The sequence below is a fragment of the Brachycentrus maculatus genome, unplaced genomic scaffold (genome assembly GCF_059751285.1).
Source record: "Brachycentrus maculatus isolate JH-2025_06_01 unplaced genomic scaffold, ASM5975128v1 h1tg000987l, whole genome shotgun sequence".
Classification (NCBI taxonomy): Eukaryota; Metazoa; Arthropoda; class Insecta; order Trichoptera; family Brachycentridae; genus Brachycentrus; species Brachycentrus maculatus.
This window is the reverse complement of record NW_028281705.1, coordinates 69,065-86,442: the sequence shown is the minus strand read 5'-3', so window position 1 is coordinate 86,442 and position 17,378 is coordinate 69,065. Positions and strand designations below refer to the sequence as shown.

The 17,378-nt window shown below is 44.0% G+C and overlaps 1 protein-coding gene across 1 annotated transcript in view; it reads left to right on the top strand.

The window, feature by feature from the left end:
* Dhc64C (dynein heavy chain, cytoplasmic) overlaps positions 1 to 17,378 on the top strand; it is a 115,042-nt gene that overhangs the window by 78,403 nt on the left and 19,261 nt on the right. Inside the window, exons 51-63 of the mRNA XM_088275781.1 lie at positions 2,242 to 2,390; positions 2,970 to 3,163; positions 4,273 to 4,418; positions 4,842 to 4,957; positions 6,993 to 7,089; positions 8,920 to 9,014; positions 9,089 to 9,250; positions 10,117 to 10,226; positions 11,962 to 12,115; positions 12,718 to 12,926; positions 14,224 to 14,383; positions 15,701 to 15,802; positions 16,456 to 16,555. Of these exons, the coding sequence (XP_088131907.1) occupies positions 2,242 to 2,390; positions 2,970 to 3,163; positions 4,273 to 4,418; positions 4,842 to 4,957; positions 6,993 to 7,089; positions 8,920 to 9,014; positions 9,089 to 9,250; positions 10,117 to 10,226; positions 11,962 to 12,115; positions 12,718 to 12,926; positions 14,224 to 14,383; positions 15,701 to 15,802; positions 16,456 to 16,555 (1,794 nt within the window). The remainder of the gene's footprint in view (positions 1 to 2,241; positions 2,391 to 2,969; positions 3,164 to 4,272; positions 4,419 to 4,841; positions 4,958 to 6,992; positions 7,090 to 8,919; positions 9,015 to 9,088; positions 9,251 to 10,116; positions 10,227 to 11,961; positions 12,116 to 12,717; positions 12,927 to 14,223; positions 14,384 to 15,700; positions 15,803 to 16,455; positions 16,556 to 17,378) is intronic.

Below are 17,378 nucleotides of genomic sequence, written 5' to 3'. Positions count from 1 at the left end.
TTCTCTATGCTGCTGAAACATGGACTATAAAAGCAGCAGAAAGGAGAAAAATTGATGCCTTCGAAATGTGGTGTTGGAGGCGCATGCTCCGAATTCCATGGACAGCTAGACGCACCAATGAGTCCATTCGCCAGGAACTACGCTTGGATGGCTTGTCTCTGGCCAATATCTGTACCCGACGGATTCTCCAGTTCTTTGGACACGTTGCGCGTGGCAACGAGGATAGCCTGGAACGCCTAGTTGTGATCGGTAGCCTGGAGGGAAAGAGAGGGAGAGGAAGATCCCCCACACGATGGACCGATCAAATTAAGGCAGCAGCAGGCACCTCAGTGGTTGGAGCGCTACGTGCAGCGCAGTCAAGGGATAACTGGAGAAGAGTCATTGCTTCTGCAAGGGTCACAACCCTCAGCAATGAGGATTAAGACGGAGAAGAAGAATACATATAACTTACCTGCATTTTGGCTCTTTAGGCATTATTATTATTATTAACCATATCCGCTCCCTAGGTGGAGCATATGGAGTCCACAAACTGTCTCCAGGCTTTTCTGTCGGCTGCCAGCTCCCTTGCATCCTCCCAAGTCACAACCATGTGACTCAGGCATAGCCTGTGTGTAACCAAAATATTCTATTTTTTTCGCCTCCGTGGTCTTATGGTTAGCATGTTTAGCTACCGTGCTGGAGGTCCCGAGTTCGATTCCCGGAGGGGAAGTGAAAATAAATATCAGTAATTACACACTCTAATCACTTAACCCTGGCCAACGTCTGTACCCGACGGATTCTCTAGTTCTTTGGAGAATTTTTGACACGTTGCGCGTGGCAATGAGGATAGCCTGGAACGACTGGTTGTGATCGGTAGCCTGGAGGGGAAGAGAGGGAGAGAAAGATCCCCCACATGATGGACCGATTAAACTAAGGCACCTCGGTGGTTGGAGCTTAAGTTACAAACAATATCTATATTTGATTAGAGTTCAGGTCCAATGCCTATGGCTGTTCTACGTTCCATTTCTGAATGATCATCCCTTTACTTGTGCTGTATGCCTGAATGTATGAAGAATGAAAAGAGTCTGAAAGCCTTTTAAAATAAATGTTTTGTTTACTGTAAGAAGATGTAAATATATAAATATGACATTTTGAGTGTGTCCAAATACTTGTTCACAAAATCTGGATTATCTCCAATTACAGGAGTTATTTTCATATTATTTTTTGACATCTCATCAAAGATGAAGATGAATATGGAAGTCTGGGCATTTACGGGGCTGACGACCGTCATCGGCTGGTTTAAGTGATCACTTTACTGGAGATCACTGGAGATAATCCAGATTTTGTGAACAAGTATTTGGACACACTCAAAATGTTGTAAATAAATTATCTGGTCAAATTATAAGCTTAAATAATAAAAATGAAAATGGTATTTTATGGCGTTTCTCATGTGTGTGATTATAATCCAGGGTTCGGACCTCACATACTAATATAAGAGTTTCTGCTTAATAAAAAGCTTCTTTACATCTCACCAATAGATGTCTCTAGTGAAGTTTTAGTGATTCAAGAACAAGGTTTCCAAATTGGTTCATATATAAAGAACTTCCAAGAATTTGAGTAGTGTGGTTGTCAATAATGGGTAGAATTGGTGAATGTTACACGTGTTTAAAGTGATCACTTAAACCAGCCGATGACGGTCGTCAGCCCCGTAAATGCCCAGACTTCCATATTCTTCTTCATCTTTGATGAGATGTCAAAAAATGAGATATATATATGATGTAAATAATAGTTTGTTTTAACTGTAATATAAGCTAACTAAATAAATAATGATCAGCGTGTTTAGTTACCGTGCTGGAGGTCCCAGGTTCGATTCCCAGGGAGTGAAAATAAATATTAGTGATTTTACACTGTAATATTTATTTAATATTACCCTGGACTGGTTCCTGAAGCGCAAGAGTGATCACCTTGCCTTCATGCAAGTATCGATCAAGATAACACTACGTCAATTCGATGCAGTGCCCTATGCACCATTGGGTGCGGATAAGGGTTATAAGAATATTACCCTGGACTAGTTCCTGAAGCGCAAGAGTGTTCACCTTGCCTTCATGAAAGTAACGATCAACGTAACACTACGTCAATTCTATGCAGTGCCCTGTGCACCATTGGGTGCGGATACGGGTTATAAGTAAATAAAATATAAATATATGGCCACAAGCACTTAGCCTGGACTGTAATCGAATCCGATCCCCCCCCGTGTTGCAGACCACTCGTGGGTGTGCCTGGAGCGGATCCAGTTTGTGGGTGCGTGCAACCCGCCCACCGACCCCGGCCGCAAGCCGCTCAGCCACCGCCTGCTGCGCCACGTGCCCGTCATCTACGTCGACTATCCCGGGGAGACCTCGCTCAAGCAGGTCGGCTTTCTGTTGTCCACTCCACACTACTAGTGTCTGACATTCCTTCCCAAACCTTGATGCTACATCAGGAATACCTCAGGGCACCTTTCTGGGGCCCTCTTCGTATGAGTCATTTATCATTTATCTACTTTTTATTGATGTAACCGGATGGTATGTATGTCTAGATGTACTGAAGATGCTAGTGTCTGACATTCCTTCCTTTATGTATATAAACCTTTATGCTACATCAGGAATACCTCAGGGCACCTTTCTGGGGCCCTTACCGTACGAGTCGTTTATCATTTATCTACTTTTTATTAATGTAACCGGGTGGTATGTATGTCTACATGTACTGAAGATGCTAGTGTCTGACATTCCTTCCTCTATGTATACAATTCTCAACTAAACCTTGATGCTACATCAGGAATACCTCAGGGCACCCTTTGAATCGTTTATCTACTTTTTCTTGACGTAACTGGGTAGTATGCATGACTAGATGTACTGCCAGACATCACCACCCTCTCTGCCTGCAGTTGTCCATCCTTGACGCTGCAGCAGGGCGCCCTGTCAGGTCTCTAGAGCGCGTTTGCATTGCAGATCTACGGCACGTTCACGCGCGCGATGCTGCGCATGATGCCCTCGCTGCGCGCGCACGCCGAGCCGCTCACGAGCGCCATGGTGCGCCTGTACCTCGCCTCGCAGGAGCGCTTCACGCAGGACATGCAGCCGCACTACGTCTACAGCCCCCGCGAGATGACGCGCTGGGTGCGCGGCATCTGCGAGGCCATACGGTACCCCCCCCCCCTCTCTCTCTCTCTCTCTATCTCTCCCGCATCTCTCCTAACTGTCCATCTCATCACCCTTACCAGACATCTCGTAACACATCATCCTTCAGTCATTCCTGCACTGGAGTAGTCCGCATCTCCAAGAGTGCGCCTTCTCCGTACACCTTCAGGAGACTATCCATCCTCGGAACCCTAACTGTCCTTCACATCATCCTTCAGCCATTCCTGCACTGGAATAGCCCGCATCTCCACACCAAGAGTGCGCCTTTTCTGTACACCTCCAGGAGACTATCAATCCTCGGAAGCCTAACTGTCCATCTCATCACCCTTACCAGACATCTTGCAGTACCTTTCTGTTCACTTCCCATTCCTCCACATAACACATCATCCTTCAGCCATTCCTGCTCTGGAACAGCCCGCATCTCCACACCAAGAATGACACCTTCAAGAGACTATCTACTCTCGGAACCCTAACTGTCCATCACACCATCCTTTTAGCTTCCCATATTATGATGAGATGTTCTTTAGGAAAGATTGTGGCAACCCACACATCGACTATGGCAACTCAAATCGAGTGAAATAGCGAGCTCCCTATACGAGGCCCGCAACGAACGGAAGCGAGCCCGTCACACTTCGTCGCCGCCCGTCCTCAGATCGACACGTACTTCAACTGTTCTCATATTGGAATCACGCGATTATTCTTAAGTATTTTCTTGATTGTAATTTGATGGAACTAAATAAATTTGTGTTAAAAGTAATCCGCTTTCATCTTGCTTCCCTTCTGATAAATTAAAGTGGTATTCAACTAGAAACCATAAGATCTTCCCATGAGATGATCTTTAGAAAAAGACTAAAAACACATTTGTTTGCTAAATCATTTCCACCATAATACTTTCCCCAATTCATTCACAGTGAAGCGCCCTCGAGGTATTATTTTACGAAAATGGCGCTATATAGGTTATCCAAATTTATTATTATTATTATATAATTATTGAGTCATTCATACTGCAACTCCTTACTTCTTTTCGCCCATATGTGTGAGGTGCATACCTCGGCTGGTAGTGTTTGATTGGTTGGAAGATATTGCCCTAACCGATGTTCTGTTGGCACGGCAGGCCCCTGGACAGCCTGCCCGTGGAGGGGCTGGTCCGGCTGTGGGCGCACGAGGCGCTGCGCCTCTTCCAAGATCGGCTGGTCGACGACGCGGAGCGGCGGTGGACCAATGAGAACATCGACGCAGTCGCCCTGCAGCACTTCCCGGGTAAGACTATCCATTTCATCATTATTCCTTCATCTTTTATCCTTCATTCCATCATCATCCCGCCATCCTCGTCATCTTCCTGCCATCTACCATCATTATCCTGCCATTTTTCAACATTCCGCCATCTACCGTTATCGTCTCACTGTCTCCTGTCAGCATCCCGCCTTTTTCCCCAATCATACCACCATCTCCAGTCATTATCCTGCCATCTCCCATCATCATCCCACCTTCCTCCATCATTATTCCACCTTCCTCCATCATTATCCCACCTTCCTCCATCATTATCACGCCATCTTTCATCATCCCGCTATCTTCCGTTATCATCTCGCCTTCATTGGTCGTCATTCTGTCACTATCTCACCATCTACCGTCATCATCTGGCCCCTCCACGCTGATTATTCTGATTTCTCCGTGTGTTGGCAGGCATCGACCAGGAGGCGGCCCTGGCGCGGCCCATCCTGTACAGCAATTGGCTCAGCAAGGACTACAGCCCGGTGCAGAGGGACCAGCTCCGCGACTACGTCAAGGCCCGACTCAAGGTAATCTATAACTTCTGCCTGGCTCCACCCCAACTTATTGTCTTTGAAGACTATTGAAAATTATTATTATTACTAGCAAGTTTTGAAAATTGGTGCCTGAGGCGAATACTGGGTATAAAGTGGTATAACTTGGTCAGGAATGACGATGTGAGGAGAAGAACTCAACAGCCCCTCATACTGGAAGTCCTGAAGAGAAGAAGGCGGACATGGTTGGGACATGTCCTTAGAATGCCAAATGAGAGCATCAACCCCTCGTGTCTCTTCTTCCAACCCCGAGGATTCCGGAGCCCCGGAAGGCCGCTGACGACCATTCACCGACTGTACTCAGCGGAACTTCGAGACGCCGGACTGACCCGGGAGGAAGCGTGACAGAGTGACTTGGAGACGTCTCGTGTTGGCCATATGCTCCACCTAGGGAGCGAACATGGAAAGAAGAAGAAGACTATGGAAGTCAGCTCTCCTCTTCCTCAGGCTGTAGGTCCTTCTGTTATGGACAACGTCACCTAGGTCATGCCTTCAAATCATGTTACCTTTCTGCAGCATCAGTTGATTTTTCAGTTCTCCTCCAGATGTCTTTCGAGGAAGATCCATCGCGATCGCTTGGTTCACAATATGGTTCTCTGCGTCCTATGTGCCCACACCACTTCCAATAGCCTTCCTTACTATTGACGCCTGTTACAGCCAGGCTTCCACGAATGCGTGAACTCTTTATTTTGTCTCTAAGGGACACTCCAGCCGACCACCTAACCATTCACATTTCAGCAGTTTTTAGTTGCTCAGAGTAGCTGTTATACATCGTCCAGCATTCGGAGCCATGAACTAACTGTAAAATTAAAATGTATTTTTGAAAGCTGTCCCACCGCATTCCCAGATCTGATGCAGAAGCGTCTAGGCTTCCTGACGGACCTTCTCTTCCAAAGCAATTTTTTGTTCGTGTTATAAACTAACATAACACAATTGTATCCTGATTTTACTGTGAATATACATTTAAATACTTTCAATATACCTGTCACTGCCAATCTAAATAAATACAAGTTTGTAAATCCATTAACAAATTGTCTAGAAATGCCCCGGTGTAGGCAGTGAGAGGTATTAGTAGTTAGTTCAGTTAGTCGGCTAGATCCGATCCGACCCGACGTTGGCCGGTACACAGACGCCTCCACAACCCCGACCAGCACAGCAGACAGACACGGAACAGTGCAAAGACATTTGCGGAAAATGCTCAGTCGTCGCATTTCCCACTCAACCAGTACTTGAAATGTAATTAAAATATTCTCAATATTTTTAATATTTAACCGGATCCACACGGCTCGCATAACCGTATGTGTTTTCATAAAACATGCCCCATACGCGGCTGACATAACCGTATGTGTTTTTACTTTCCTCCAAGTTTCCAACCTCAGTTCAACTTGGAGGGATTTTTTCATGGTGTGGAACTTTGGATAAAATAATACGTCAATCCTCGGCCTTATGACATCTGTTGAAATATCTGACTAATAATTTGTAACATCACAAGGATAAATAAAAGGACAGATCCCTGATTTTTCTTGCGGTCGGTAATTAGTCCGCGCCATAATCATGCCCTATATCTGTCTCACTCTCGACGCTACGCATCGCCAGCGGGTAAGAGTGACACACGTTGCGCGCTTTGATTTATTTATGTTACGATCTAATTTGTTTATATTACGATATATTTCGAGAATAATGTGACACACGTGTATTATAGAGTACCAAAAAGGCACAATGAATCCCATTGAACGTTTTTGTTTAGGAAAATAAATCGTTTCTTAACTAAATACATGATAAAAGTAATCATTTTAAAAACGGCGCAATACCGCCGCGCACGGGCGTCTCTCAGGAACAAAGTTAACGCGGTTGAAAGGTTAAAGCATTTACTTTGTGGTTAGTCATTTTTACTTTTATATTTTTTAACAAAAATATTAGTAAATAACCTCTCACCGAGATTTTTATATCTACCTATTTTATTGTTAAAAAACTCCTTGCAGAGACCAGACTAAGTGCCTTTGATTCGCAGGTCTTCTACGAGGAAGAGCTGGACGTGCCTCTAGTGCTGTTTGATGAGGTGTTGGACCACGTGCTGAGGATCGACAGGATATTCCGGCAGCCCCAAGGTACGGACCATCCGCGTCTTGACCTATCATGCCGTTGGCTGGTTATTGCGATCACTCGATAGCAATATCCAGCCGATCACATTTGGGTTCTATGAGATGTTAAAGACAACTCGACTGAGGCGAAGGACCTTTTTATACGAAGGGGATATTGAAGTCTGGGCGTTTGCAGGGATTTTGACCTGCCTCCGGCTGGGTTAATTGAATCGCAAAATATAAATCTTTAAGATGTCTTTATAGAGATGAAGTGTGGGCATTTACGAAAGTTACGACCTGCTACCGGCTGGGTCAAGTAAATCACAAGATACAGAGGAAGACCGAGGGAAACTCGGCAGACTCCAACTGATTTTAGGGTCCAGGGACGAAATGGTCCCTGAATATATATTTATTGTATACATTTATATATATTTTTTTATGTATACGGTACTATTGTACCATTTACATAATAAGAATAAAAGAACACATCAATTCATCAAGTTGTTTTAAACTACTTACACGTTATAAATGTTATATAAAGAATAAAAATAAAACAAAACCAATAAAACTTACTAACTAACTAACAATCACGCCGCTTCCCCGCAGCGGTAGGCAGAGAGAATAGAGCGCCACACCACTCTGTCCTTGCAAACATCCTTCGCCTCTTCCACGTTCATGCATCTCCTCATACATACCCGCCGATTGTTACGACTCCTAACCTGACCGCTTTCAAGTATTTGGCATACCTGATCGTGCCATGTTTTTCTCGGTCTTCCTCTGCTTCTTTTCCCGCTAACATTCGCCTCATAAATTTGTTTTACCGTTCTTTCCTCACTCGTTCGTTCCACGTGTCCAAACCATCTCAACACACCTTTTTTAATTTTATCTATAATGCTTATCTCAGCTTTGCATTCCTTCCTTATTTCACTATTCGCACATCGTTTTGTCACACATTCTTCTGAGAGATCGCATTTCGACTGTATATAAAACAATAAATGCTATAAAAATTAAATATTATATTGAAAGTAAACAATAACATAAATACACTAAATTTTCAATCAAAACGTGACATTTTCTGGGCCAGGAATAAATTTTTTAATGCCAATTAACATTTGTGAAGCGATATATTGTAGAAATCAAATAAAGCTTAGCGTGCGTCAAAGAGGTACTAGGCAAAAATCTGTAGTTGCAGTATTTTTTACATAATGCAAACTATGCCACGTTCTCTCCCATTCCTCGGCTTCACATGTTAGCCAATGCTTTTGAAAGTATAGATTTATTTATTGTCCGCCTCCGTAGTGTAATGGTGAGCACGCTCGGTTACCATTCTGGAGGACCCGGGTTCGATTCCCAGGGGGGGTAAAAATAAATATGAGTGATTTTTTCACTGTAATATTTATTAAATATTACCCTGGACTGGTACCTGAAGCGGTGGGCTGATCACCTTTCCTTCATGTGTAAACAATCAAGATAACACTGCGTTTATATGACGCAGTGCCCTATGCACCATTGGGGTGCGGATAAGGGTTTTATTATTATTATATTGTTATCCACCTTGAAGTGTGTACTTTCTCAGCATTTCTTCTCCATGTTATAATGGATAAATGTAAACGTTGTGTTTCACTCTCTCTCGCTGCTCGCTGACAGTGTGCGAAGGAGACGTGTATTGACCAGTGCTTACCATCTGTTATTTTATTATTATTTTGTGTTATAAGACTTTTTGTTTCTGTATTAGTGTATTTTTATATTAGATACTGTATATATGTATTATCTTAAAGGCAATAAATAAATAAATCTATATTGGTGGCATATTCATTACTAGTGTTTTGTCTATAGCTATATTGTTGTCTGTCGCAGGCCATCTGTTGCTGATCGGAGTATCCGGAGCCGGCAAGACCACCCTGAGCCGCTTCGTCGCCTGGATGAACGGGCTGAGCATCTTCCAGATCAAGGTGAGCGCGCCGCCGCGGCCGCGTGCGGTCGGGCGCAGCTGGTGACGCCCTAACGCCCGCTCTCTGTCCCGCAGGTGCACAACAAGTACACGGGGCTGGACTTCGACGAGGACCTGCGCTGCGTGCTGCGGCGCGCCGGCTGCCGCGACGAGAAGGTGGCCTTCATCCTGGACGAGTCCAACGTGCTGGACAGCGGCTTCCTCGAGCGCATGAACACGCTGCTGGCCAACGGGGAGGTGAGCTTGTGGAGGTCTTCTCATTGCAACCACTCGTATAACTACCTTTCTCGTTGCAACCACTCATGTGGCAACCTTTCAAATTGCAACCTTTCTCATTGCAACCACTCATGTGGCAACCCTTCTCATTGCAACCACTCGTTGCAACCACCTTTGTTATTGCAACCACTCGTACAACTACCTTTTTCGTTGCAACCACTCATGTGGGAACTCTTCTCATAGTGACCACTCGTGTGGGAGATGACAATCCCACTCATCGCAACCACTCGTATAACTACCTTTCTCATTGCAACCACTCATGTGGGAGCTATTCTCATTGCAACCGTTCTTGTGGCAACCCTTCTTATTGCAGTCACTCATGTAGGAGGTTATTCTCATTGCAATCACTCATGTGGGAGCCTTTCTCAATGCAACTGCTCTTTTAGGAGCCCTTCTTATTGCAACCACTGTTTTGCAAACCCCTGCAAACCTTTGCAAAGAAACCACTCATGCGGGAACTGTTCATCCCTCACGTTGCAACCATTCATGTGGCAACCTTTCGAAGTGCATCCATTCTCATTGCACCCACTCATGTGGTAACCCTTCTCATTGCATCCACTCATGAGCCGACCCTACCCATTGCACCCACTCATGTGGTAACCCTTCTCATTGCATCCACTCACGAGCCGACCCTACCCATTGCACCCACTCATGTGGTAACCCTTCTCATTGCATCCACTCACGAGCCGACCCTACCCATTGCACCCACTCATGTGGTAACCCTTCTCATTGCATCCACTCACGAGCCGACCCTACCCATTGCAACCACTCATAACGCCTCACACGGCACTGATATTTGAGTGACGAGGACCTGGTTCCTTCCTCAGGTGCCCGGACTGTTTGAAGGGGACGACTTTGCGACGCTGATGACCCAGTGCAAGGAGGGTGCGCAGCGGGAGGGGCTCATGCTGGACTCCAACGACGAGCTCTACAAGTGGTGAGTGGGGACTACACTCTCCAGACCCCTCTAGATATTCTAACTCCCACTAATGTGCACAGGAATCACGATGTGAGGAGAAGAGGAGAAGGTGGACATGGTTGGGACATGTCCTTAGAATCCCTCCTGAGAGCATCAACCGTTCGTGACTCTTCTTCCAACCCCGAGGATTCCTGCGCCCCGGAAGGCTGCTGACGACCATTCACAGACTATACTCAGCGGAACTTCGAGACGCCGGACTGACCTTGGAGGAAGCCAAGGATATAGCGCGCGACAGAGTGACTTGGGGACGACTCGTGTTGGCCATATGCTCCACCTAGGGAGTTCGCTCCCGGAAAGAAGAAGAATGTTCACAGGCAAATAGCCGCAAGTTAAAAACAGTAGTTTAAGAGTTTAAAGTTAACTTAAAATGATGCTATTTGCCAAAACATGTATCAAATTAATACAATTCTGCGGCTATTTGGGTAATGAATATCTCGGTAAAGGAAAGAGATGGAGCATAGTCTGTGATTGTATATGATAGAGGCCAGTTATAAGAATGCTTTGAGCCGTGTTACGCCAAACAGCCGCAACTTGAATTACGCCTAACTGCCTTTACACATTAGCTCAGATATTCAATATTAACCTTTTAACCGCGTCAACTTTGTTCCTGAGAGACGCCCGTGCGCGGCGGTATTTCGCCGTTTTTTAAATGATTACTTTTATCATGTATTTAGTTAAGAAACGATTTATTTTCCTTAACAAAAACGTTCAATGGGATTCATTGTGCCTTTTTGGTACTCTATAATACACATGTGTCACATTATTCTTGAAATATATCGTAATATAAACAAATAAGATCGTAACATAAATAAATCAAAGCGCGCATCATGTGTCACTCTTACCCACTGGCGATGCATAGCGTTGAGAGTGAGACAGATGTAGGCCATGATTATGGCGCGGACTAATTACCGACCGCAAGAAAAATCAGGGATCTGTTCTTTTATTTATCCTTGTGATGTTACAAATTATTTGTCAGATATTTCAACAGATGTCATAAGGCCGAGGATTGACGTATTATTTTATCCAAAGTTCCACACCATGAAAAAATCCCTCCAAGTTGAACTGAGAATGGAAACTTGGAGCAATGTAAAAACACAAACGCTAATGTCAGCCGCTTATGGGGCATATTTTGTTAAAACACATACGGTTATGCGAGCCGCGTGGATCCGGTTAATTTTTAAATCAAACACTGATTTTTTTAGTCTACTAAGTTTCTGTGTTTCGCCTAGTTATGGCATTTTCAAACGAATGGTAAGATTAAATAGACTAATGGTCCTTATTTAGCTATACAATTCTAGGTACTTAGGTAATAGTTTTAACATGTGAGATGGGGAATGAGGAGACGCACAAATGAAGAAGAGGCAGAGATTGATTGGCGTGGCATTTTATTTTATCTCTGCCTACCGCTGCGGAGAAGCAGCGTGATGGATCGGTAAGTTAGGGAATAATCGGCGTGTATGAATGAAGATGCGTGAATGAGAAGGCAAAGACTTTGCAAACTGCTAGAGGCGGACACATATTAACATATACAAAAATAAATGTAGAATTCAATCCAACAAACCTTGTTTAATATTGTATATATTACCCAACAATTCAATATGGAATTCTACCAACTGTCTGCAGTTACAATAAATAAGTAAAACAGGGCTGCGCGATGTCTCCGAGGTGTAGCGTGCTGGCTTGGTGGTTTCAGGTTCACGGGGCAGGTGATGAAGAACCTGCACGTGGTGTTCACGATGAACCCGTCCTCGCAGGGCCTCAAGGACCGCGCGGCCACGTCGCCCGCGCTCTTCAACCGCTGCGTGCTCAACTGGTTCGGGGACTGGAGCGACGGCGCGCTCTACCAGGTACTGCGCTCTGGCAATATCACTCATCTACCACTCTTTTGTGTTTATATCTTTTTTTTTTTAATTCATATCTTTTGCAAATATATTTTTTTCCGCCTCCATAGTGTAATGGTCAGCACGCTCGGCTACCGTTCTGGAGGTCCTGGGTTCGATTCCCAAGGGGGGTAAAATAAATACAAGTGATTTTTTCACTGTAATATTTATTCAATATTACCCTGGATTGGTACCTGAAGCGGAGAGCTGATCACTTTTCCTTCGTGTGTAAAACGATCAAGAAGATCAAGACAAGATCTGCGTTTATTTGACGCAGTGCCCTATGCACCATTGGGGTGTGGATAAGGATGCGTATCTGACTTGGGAGGATGCAAGGAAGCTGGCAGCCGACAGAAAAGCCCGGATGCAGTTTGTGTGATCCATGTGCTCCACCTAGCGGATATGGTTTAGTTATTATATCGGGGAACTGGTTAGTTACACGCACCCCTACACTATTTCATTCAATACCAGTCGGCGAGCCGTCTAGTGGGTCTAGCGGCAGTATTCACCCCATTGAATGGAGAATGCGAGTCCTGCGCATGCTCAGATATATGCGTCTATGTTGACAGGTGGGCAAGGAGTTCACGTCGCGCATGGACCTGGAGGCGGCGGACTACGCGGCGCCGCACGACTTCCCGCTGGCCTGCGACAAGGTGAGCGCGCGGCCCGGCCACCGCGAGGCCGTCATCAACGCCTGCGTGTACGTGCACCAGACCCTGCGCGCCGCCAACGCGCGCCTCGCCAAGCGCGGCGGCCGCACCATGGCCATCACGCCCCGGTGAGTGATACTTAATGACGTTATATCGCTCATTCCTTTCAAGAACGTCATTTATCAAAAATCGTCATTTTTCAGTTGTGCATGTCTTCGGAATGCCTAGAAAATGTTCTATATCCCAGCAAAAGAGGCATATTTTTTAACTTAATACTATACATAACAGTGGAAATATATTATTTTACTAATTTTGAATACGATAGCATTATATGTTTAAATATATTTATACATAATAATAATAATAAAACCCTTATCCGCACCCCAATGGTGCATAGGGCACTGCTTCGTATAAACGCAGTGTTATCTTGATCGTTTACACATGAAGGAAAGGTGATCAGCCCTCCGCTTCAGGTACCAGTCCAGGGTAATATTGAATAAATATTACAGTGAAAAAATCACTTGTATTTATTTTACCCCCCCTGGGAATCGAACCCGTGACCTCCAGAACGGTAGCCGAGCGTGCTGACCATTACACTACGGAGGCGGACATACATAAGTAATATAATATAAACTTTAGTTAATATCACAATTAAAAATATCCATAACTAGAAAATCTGACGTGCTACATTTCTTTTGCTTTCGTTTTTTAATTCAGCTATGCAAAGTGCATAAAGTCAGGTATTTTCATGCCAGTAACAAAATAAAAGTTGTAAATTATTGGCCAGTGCTATTTTTTTTAAATATACTTAATATTTTTCAAATGGAGAGAAAACCTTCAGGTTTTAGTTAAGAAGATCTGTTGCACAGTAAAAAGTTCAATAAGCGGCTTGATATTTATTTTTAATACATTGCATTATATTTTTAAACGATCTGAAAAATCTAGTTTTTTGATATTTGACTTTTTTTTTATTTGTATACATTTATTTGAATCACAATTTATACATATTTATAACTTTTTTTTTGCAGAGACCCACCAAGCCTCCTTGTGTGTCTTGTCAGTGGAGTTCTTTTTTAATACATTTGATTGTTTTTAAGTATTTTAACCTAATATAGACACAAAAAAAGAGAAAAAAATTAAGAATATAAACATTTTAAAATTTTCATAAAATGAACTCTCGATCATTCACCCATTCCTTTATTTTGCCTTTGTTCCATATTTTATTTTGACCTCTAACCTCCGTCGGCAACAAATTAAAAATGTTTGTAACGATATATTGCAGTGTTGGACTTCCATATTTATTGTTAATTCTCGGGACTATCAAACCTTCGTTGTGGGTAAATCGTGTATCATGGTTGAAAGGAGTAAGCGATACGTTGATATTAATGTTTATCCACAATTTCCTGAACTTGTGTGGTCGGGCAGGCACTACCTGGACTTCATCCACCACCTGGTGCGGCTGTACGGGGAGAAGCGCACGGACCTGGAGGAGCAGCAGCTGCACCTCAACGTGGGGCTCGGCAAGATCGCCGAGACCGTGGAGCAGGTGGAGGACATGCAGCGCAGTCTGGCCGTCAAGTCGCAGGTGGGTCACTGGCTGCACAAGACCCCTATGAGAGCCTAAAAAGGACCACTCTCTCCCAAGAATGATTAGAGGTCATCTTATACAAGTAAAGAATAATTGACGGGTATATATGTCCGCCTCCGTAGTGTAATGGTCAGCAAGCTCAGCTACCGTTCTGGAGGTCCCGGGTTCCATTCCCAGGGGGGTCAAATAAATATTAGTAATTTTTTCACTCTAATATTTATTCCATATAAGCCTGGACTGGTACCTGAAGCGGAGGGCTGATCACCTTTCCTTCGTGTGTTAACGATCAAGATAACACTGCGTTTGTATGATGCAGTGCCCTATGCACCATTGGGGTGCGGATAAGGGCTTGAATGATATATGCGGAGGTGCGTGGATGTGGAAGGGAGTTATTTACTGACCGGCTTCCCCGGGTATTGTCATGATAGATATGATTTTAACACATTGTAGTCGGGCGCTTCGAACAGTAGACTCTAGCCTATGGCGGATGTTTTTCGCGATCAGCGCAAAATATATCGCTTTCTTAAAATAGACACAATTTTTCAACCAAATAATATTTTCAATTGAAATTTTCAAAGGAATCATATATGACATTTGATCATCGAAAATAAATTTTAATCATAATTTTCTATTAAGTATTCCGTATTTCACAACTTTAGAAGCATTGTAAACTCAAAAAAATAGTCCCCTCTGAGGTATCATTCCCTATAGAATGCTAATATATTCAAATAATAAAATACCATACAGTAAACAAAACAGTGCGAGCGGTATGAAAAATAGTCCAATACGTGAAATGACTCAAACTAAACTGGAGATTGAGATCGCATAAAAACTCTAGATTTCTGGTGATGTAAAGGTACACTAGCCAATCCGGACAAGACATCTCAAATAACGTGGACAGACTATCGCCTAGCACCCGGGTAGCAAATTACCCTTCGAGGCGTTTTATTTCACACTGATAACAAACCCGTATATTGCCGTTTCCCGCCGAAAACCGACAGTCGACAAAAACGGCATTTGCCGTGTCCCGCAGTTGACCGACAGCCCGCGAAAAATGGCTAATGCCGTGTCCGGACGACAACATGGCCTTAAGAACCCTATGAGAGCCATAAATGGACCACTCTCTCCCAAGAATGATTAGAGGTCATCTTATAAGAATTAATAAGGAAAAATCTGCGGGTTTGTATGAGGCGACGTGTGAATGTGGAAGAGTCGAAGATTGTTGGTGCGAGACAGCGGTGCGGCACTCCGCCCGCTCTCTCCGCCTGCCCTCGGGGAGGTATTGTGGTCCTAATGCTGTGTGTGGTGTCGCAGGAGCTCCAAGCCAAGAACGAGGCCGCCAACGCCAAGCTGCGCCAGATGGTGAAGGACCAGCAGGAGGCCGAGAAGAAGAAGGTCCAATCCCAAGAGATCCAGGTAACATGCTCAACTATTACTCATAGCATGTGTATTAATCACACGCGTCGTCAGTCTGTCCGACTTGCATTAGTGGCGGTATTCTGCGATGGAACTATCCATCATCTGAACCCTAACTGTCCATCACATCAACCTTGTAGTATGGTTGTCAATCACGGGTAGAATGGCGAACGTTACACGCGTATAAAGTGATGACTTAAAACAGGTTGTGAACCCTCTAAAATACCCAGACTTTCACATTCTTCTACATCTATGTTGAGGTGTCGGTGTGAACAACTCGCACTCAGATTTGTGAACAACGATTTGGACACACTCGAAATGTTGCTAATATGTTTGGGTAGTTAGAAGATGATGCCTCGCAGCAACAAGCCCGCCAGTGCGCTAATTTTGCTCAAAAGTTTGCGTCGGGCTGTGGTCCAGTGGTTAAGTGAGTCAGAGTTTCTCGGTTGGAACCCACTCTACCACAATTTGATTCCTATTTCTAATAATGACCTGCTCAGGCTCACAGAAATAGTATGACATAGAAGTATTTTTGCAAATAATAAAAACACAAATATTTTTTTTTTAATTTAAAAAAAAAAAACTTTGAGTTGGCTCAGTCGGCCGTTGGCCGGTGTCGGCGACCCCGTTTAACGCGCTATGTCTTGCCGCAGGTGGCCCTCGCCCAGCAGACGGTCCAGATCGAGGCCAAGAGGAAGGACGTCATGGCCGACCTGGCCCTGGTCGAGCCGGCCGTCATAGACGCCCAGCAAGGTACAGTCCGCACCGCATCCATCTCGAGCCAATATATCGGGTTCGACCCGCTCGGCCGATTCGGCCTACGGTGGGCAGGGCACCCATTGACCTGAGGGTCATATTATAGATTGACCTGATGGTCATATTATCGATCGACGTGATGGTCATATTATAGATTGACCTGATGGTCATATTATAGATCGACCTGATGGTCATATTATCGATCGACCTGATGGTAATATTATAGATTGACCTGATGGTCGTATTATAAATTGACCTGATGGTCATACTATCGATTGACCTGATGGTAATATTATCCATTGACCCAATGGTAATATTATAGATTGACCTGATGGTCGTATTATAAATTGACCTAATGGTCATATTATCGATCGACCTGTTGGTCATATTATAGATTTACCTAATGATCATATTATAGATTGACCTGATGGTCATATTATCGATCGACCTGATGGTCATATTATAGATTTACCTAATGATCATATTATAGATTGACCTAATGGTCATATTATCGATCGACCTGATGGTCATATTATAGATTGACCTTATGGTCATACTATCGACTGATTCGGCATCGACTTTCTAACATATTTTCTCAGACTGTTGTATTTTTACCAGTTGATGAGAGTGTGTTTTCATTAATAAGCTCAAAAGTGGTCCAACAGAAAGTTGGTGCCAAATTGGTCAATAATATAAACAAGTTGTGACATCATTGCCAATGACGTTGTGATTTGTTTCTACTCATGTTGACTCCTTTGTACTTTGATTAGTTTTATTACTGTTTTGTTACTTGACGTGTTGAAGCATGTTGAGAGTGTTT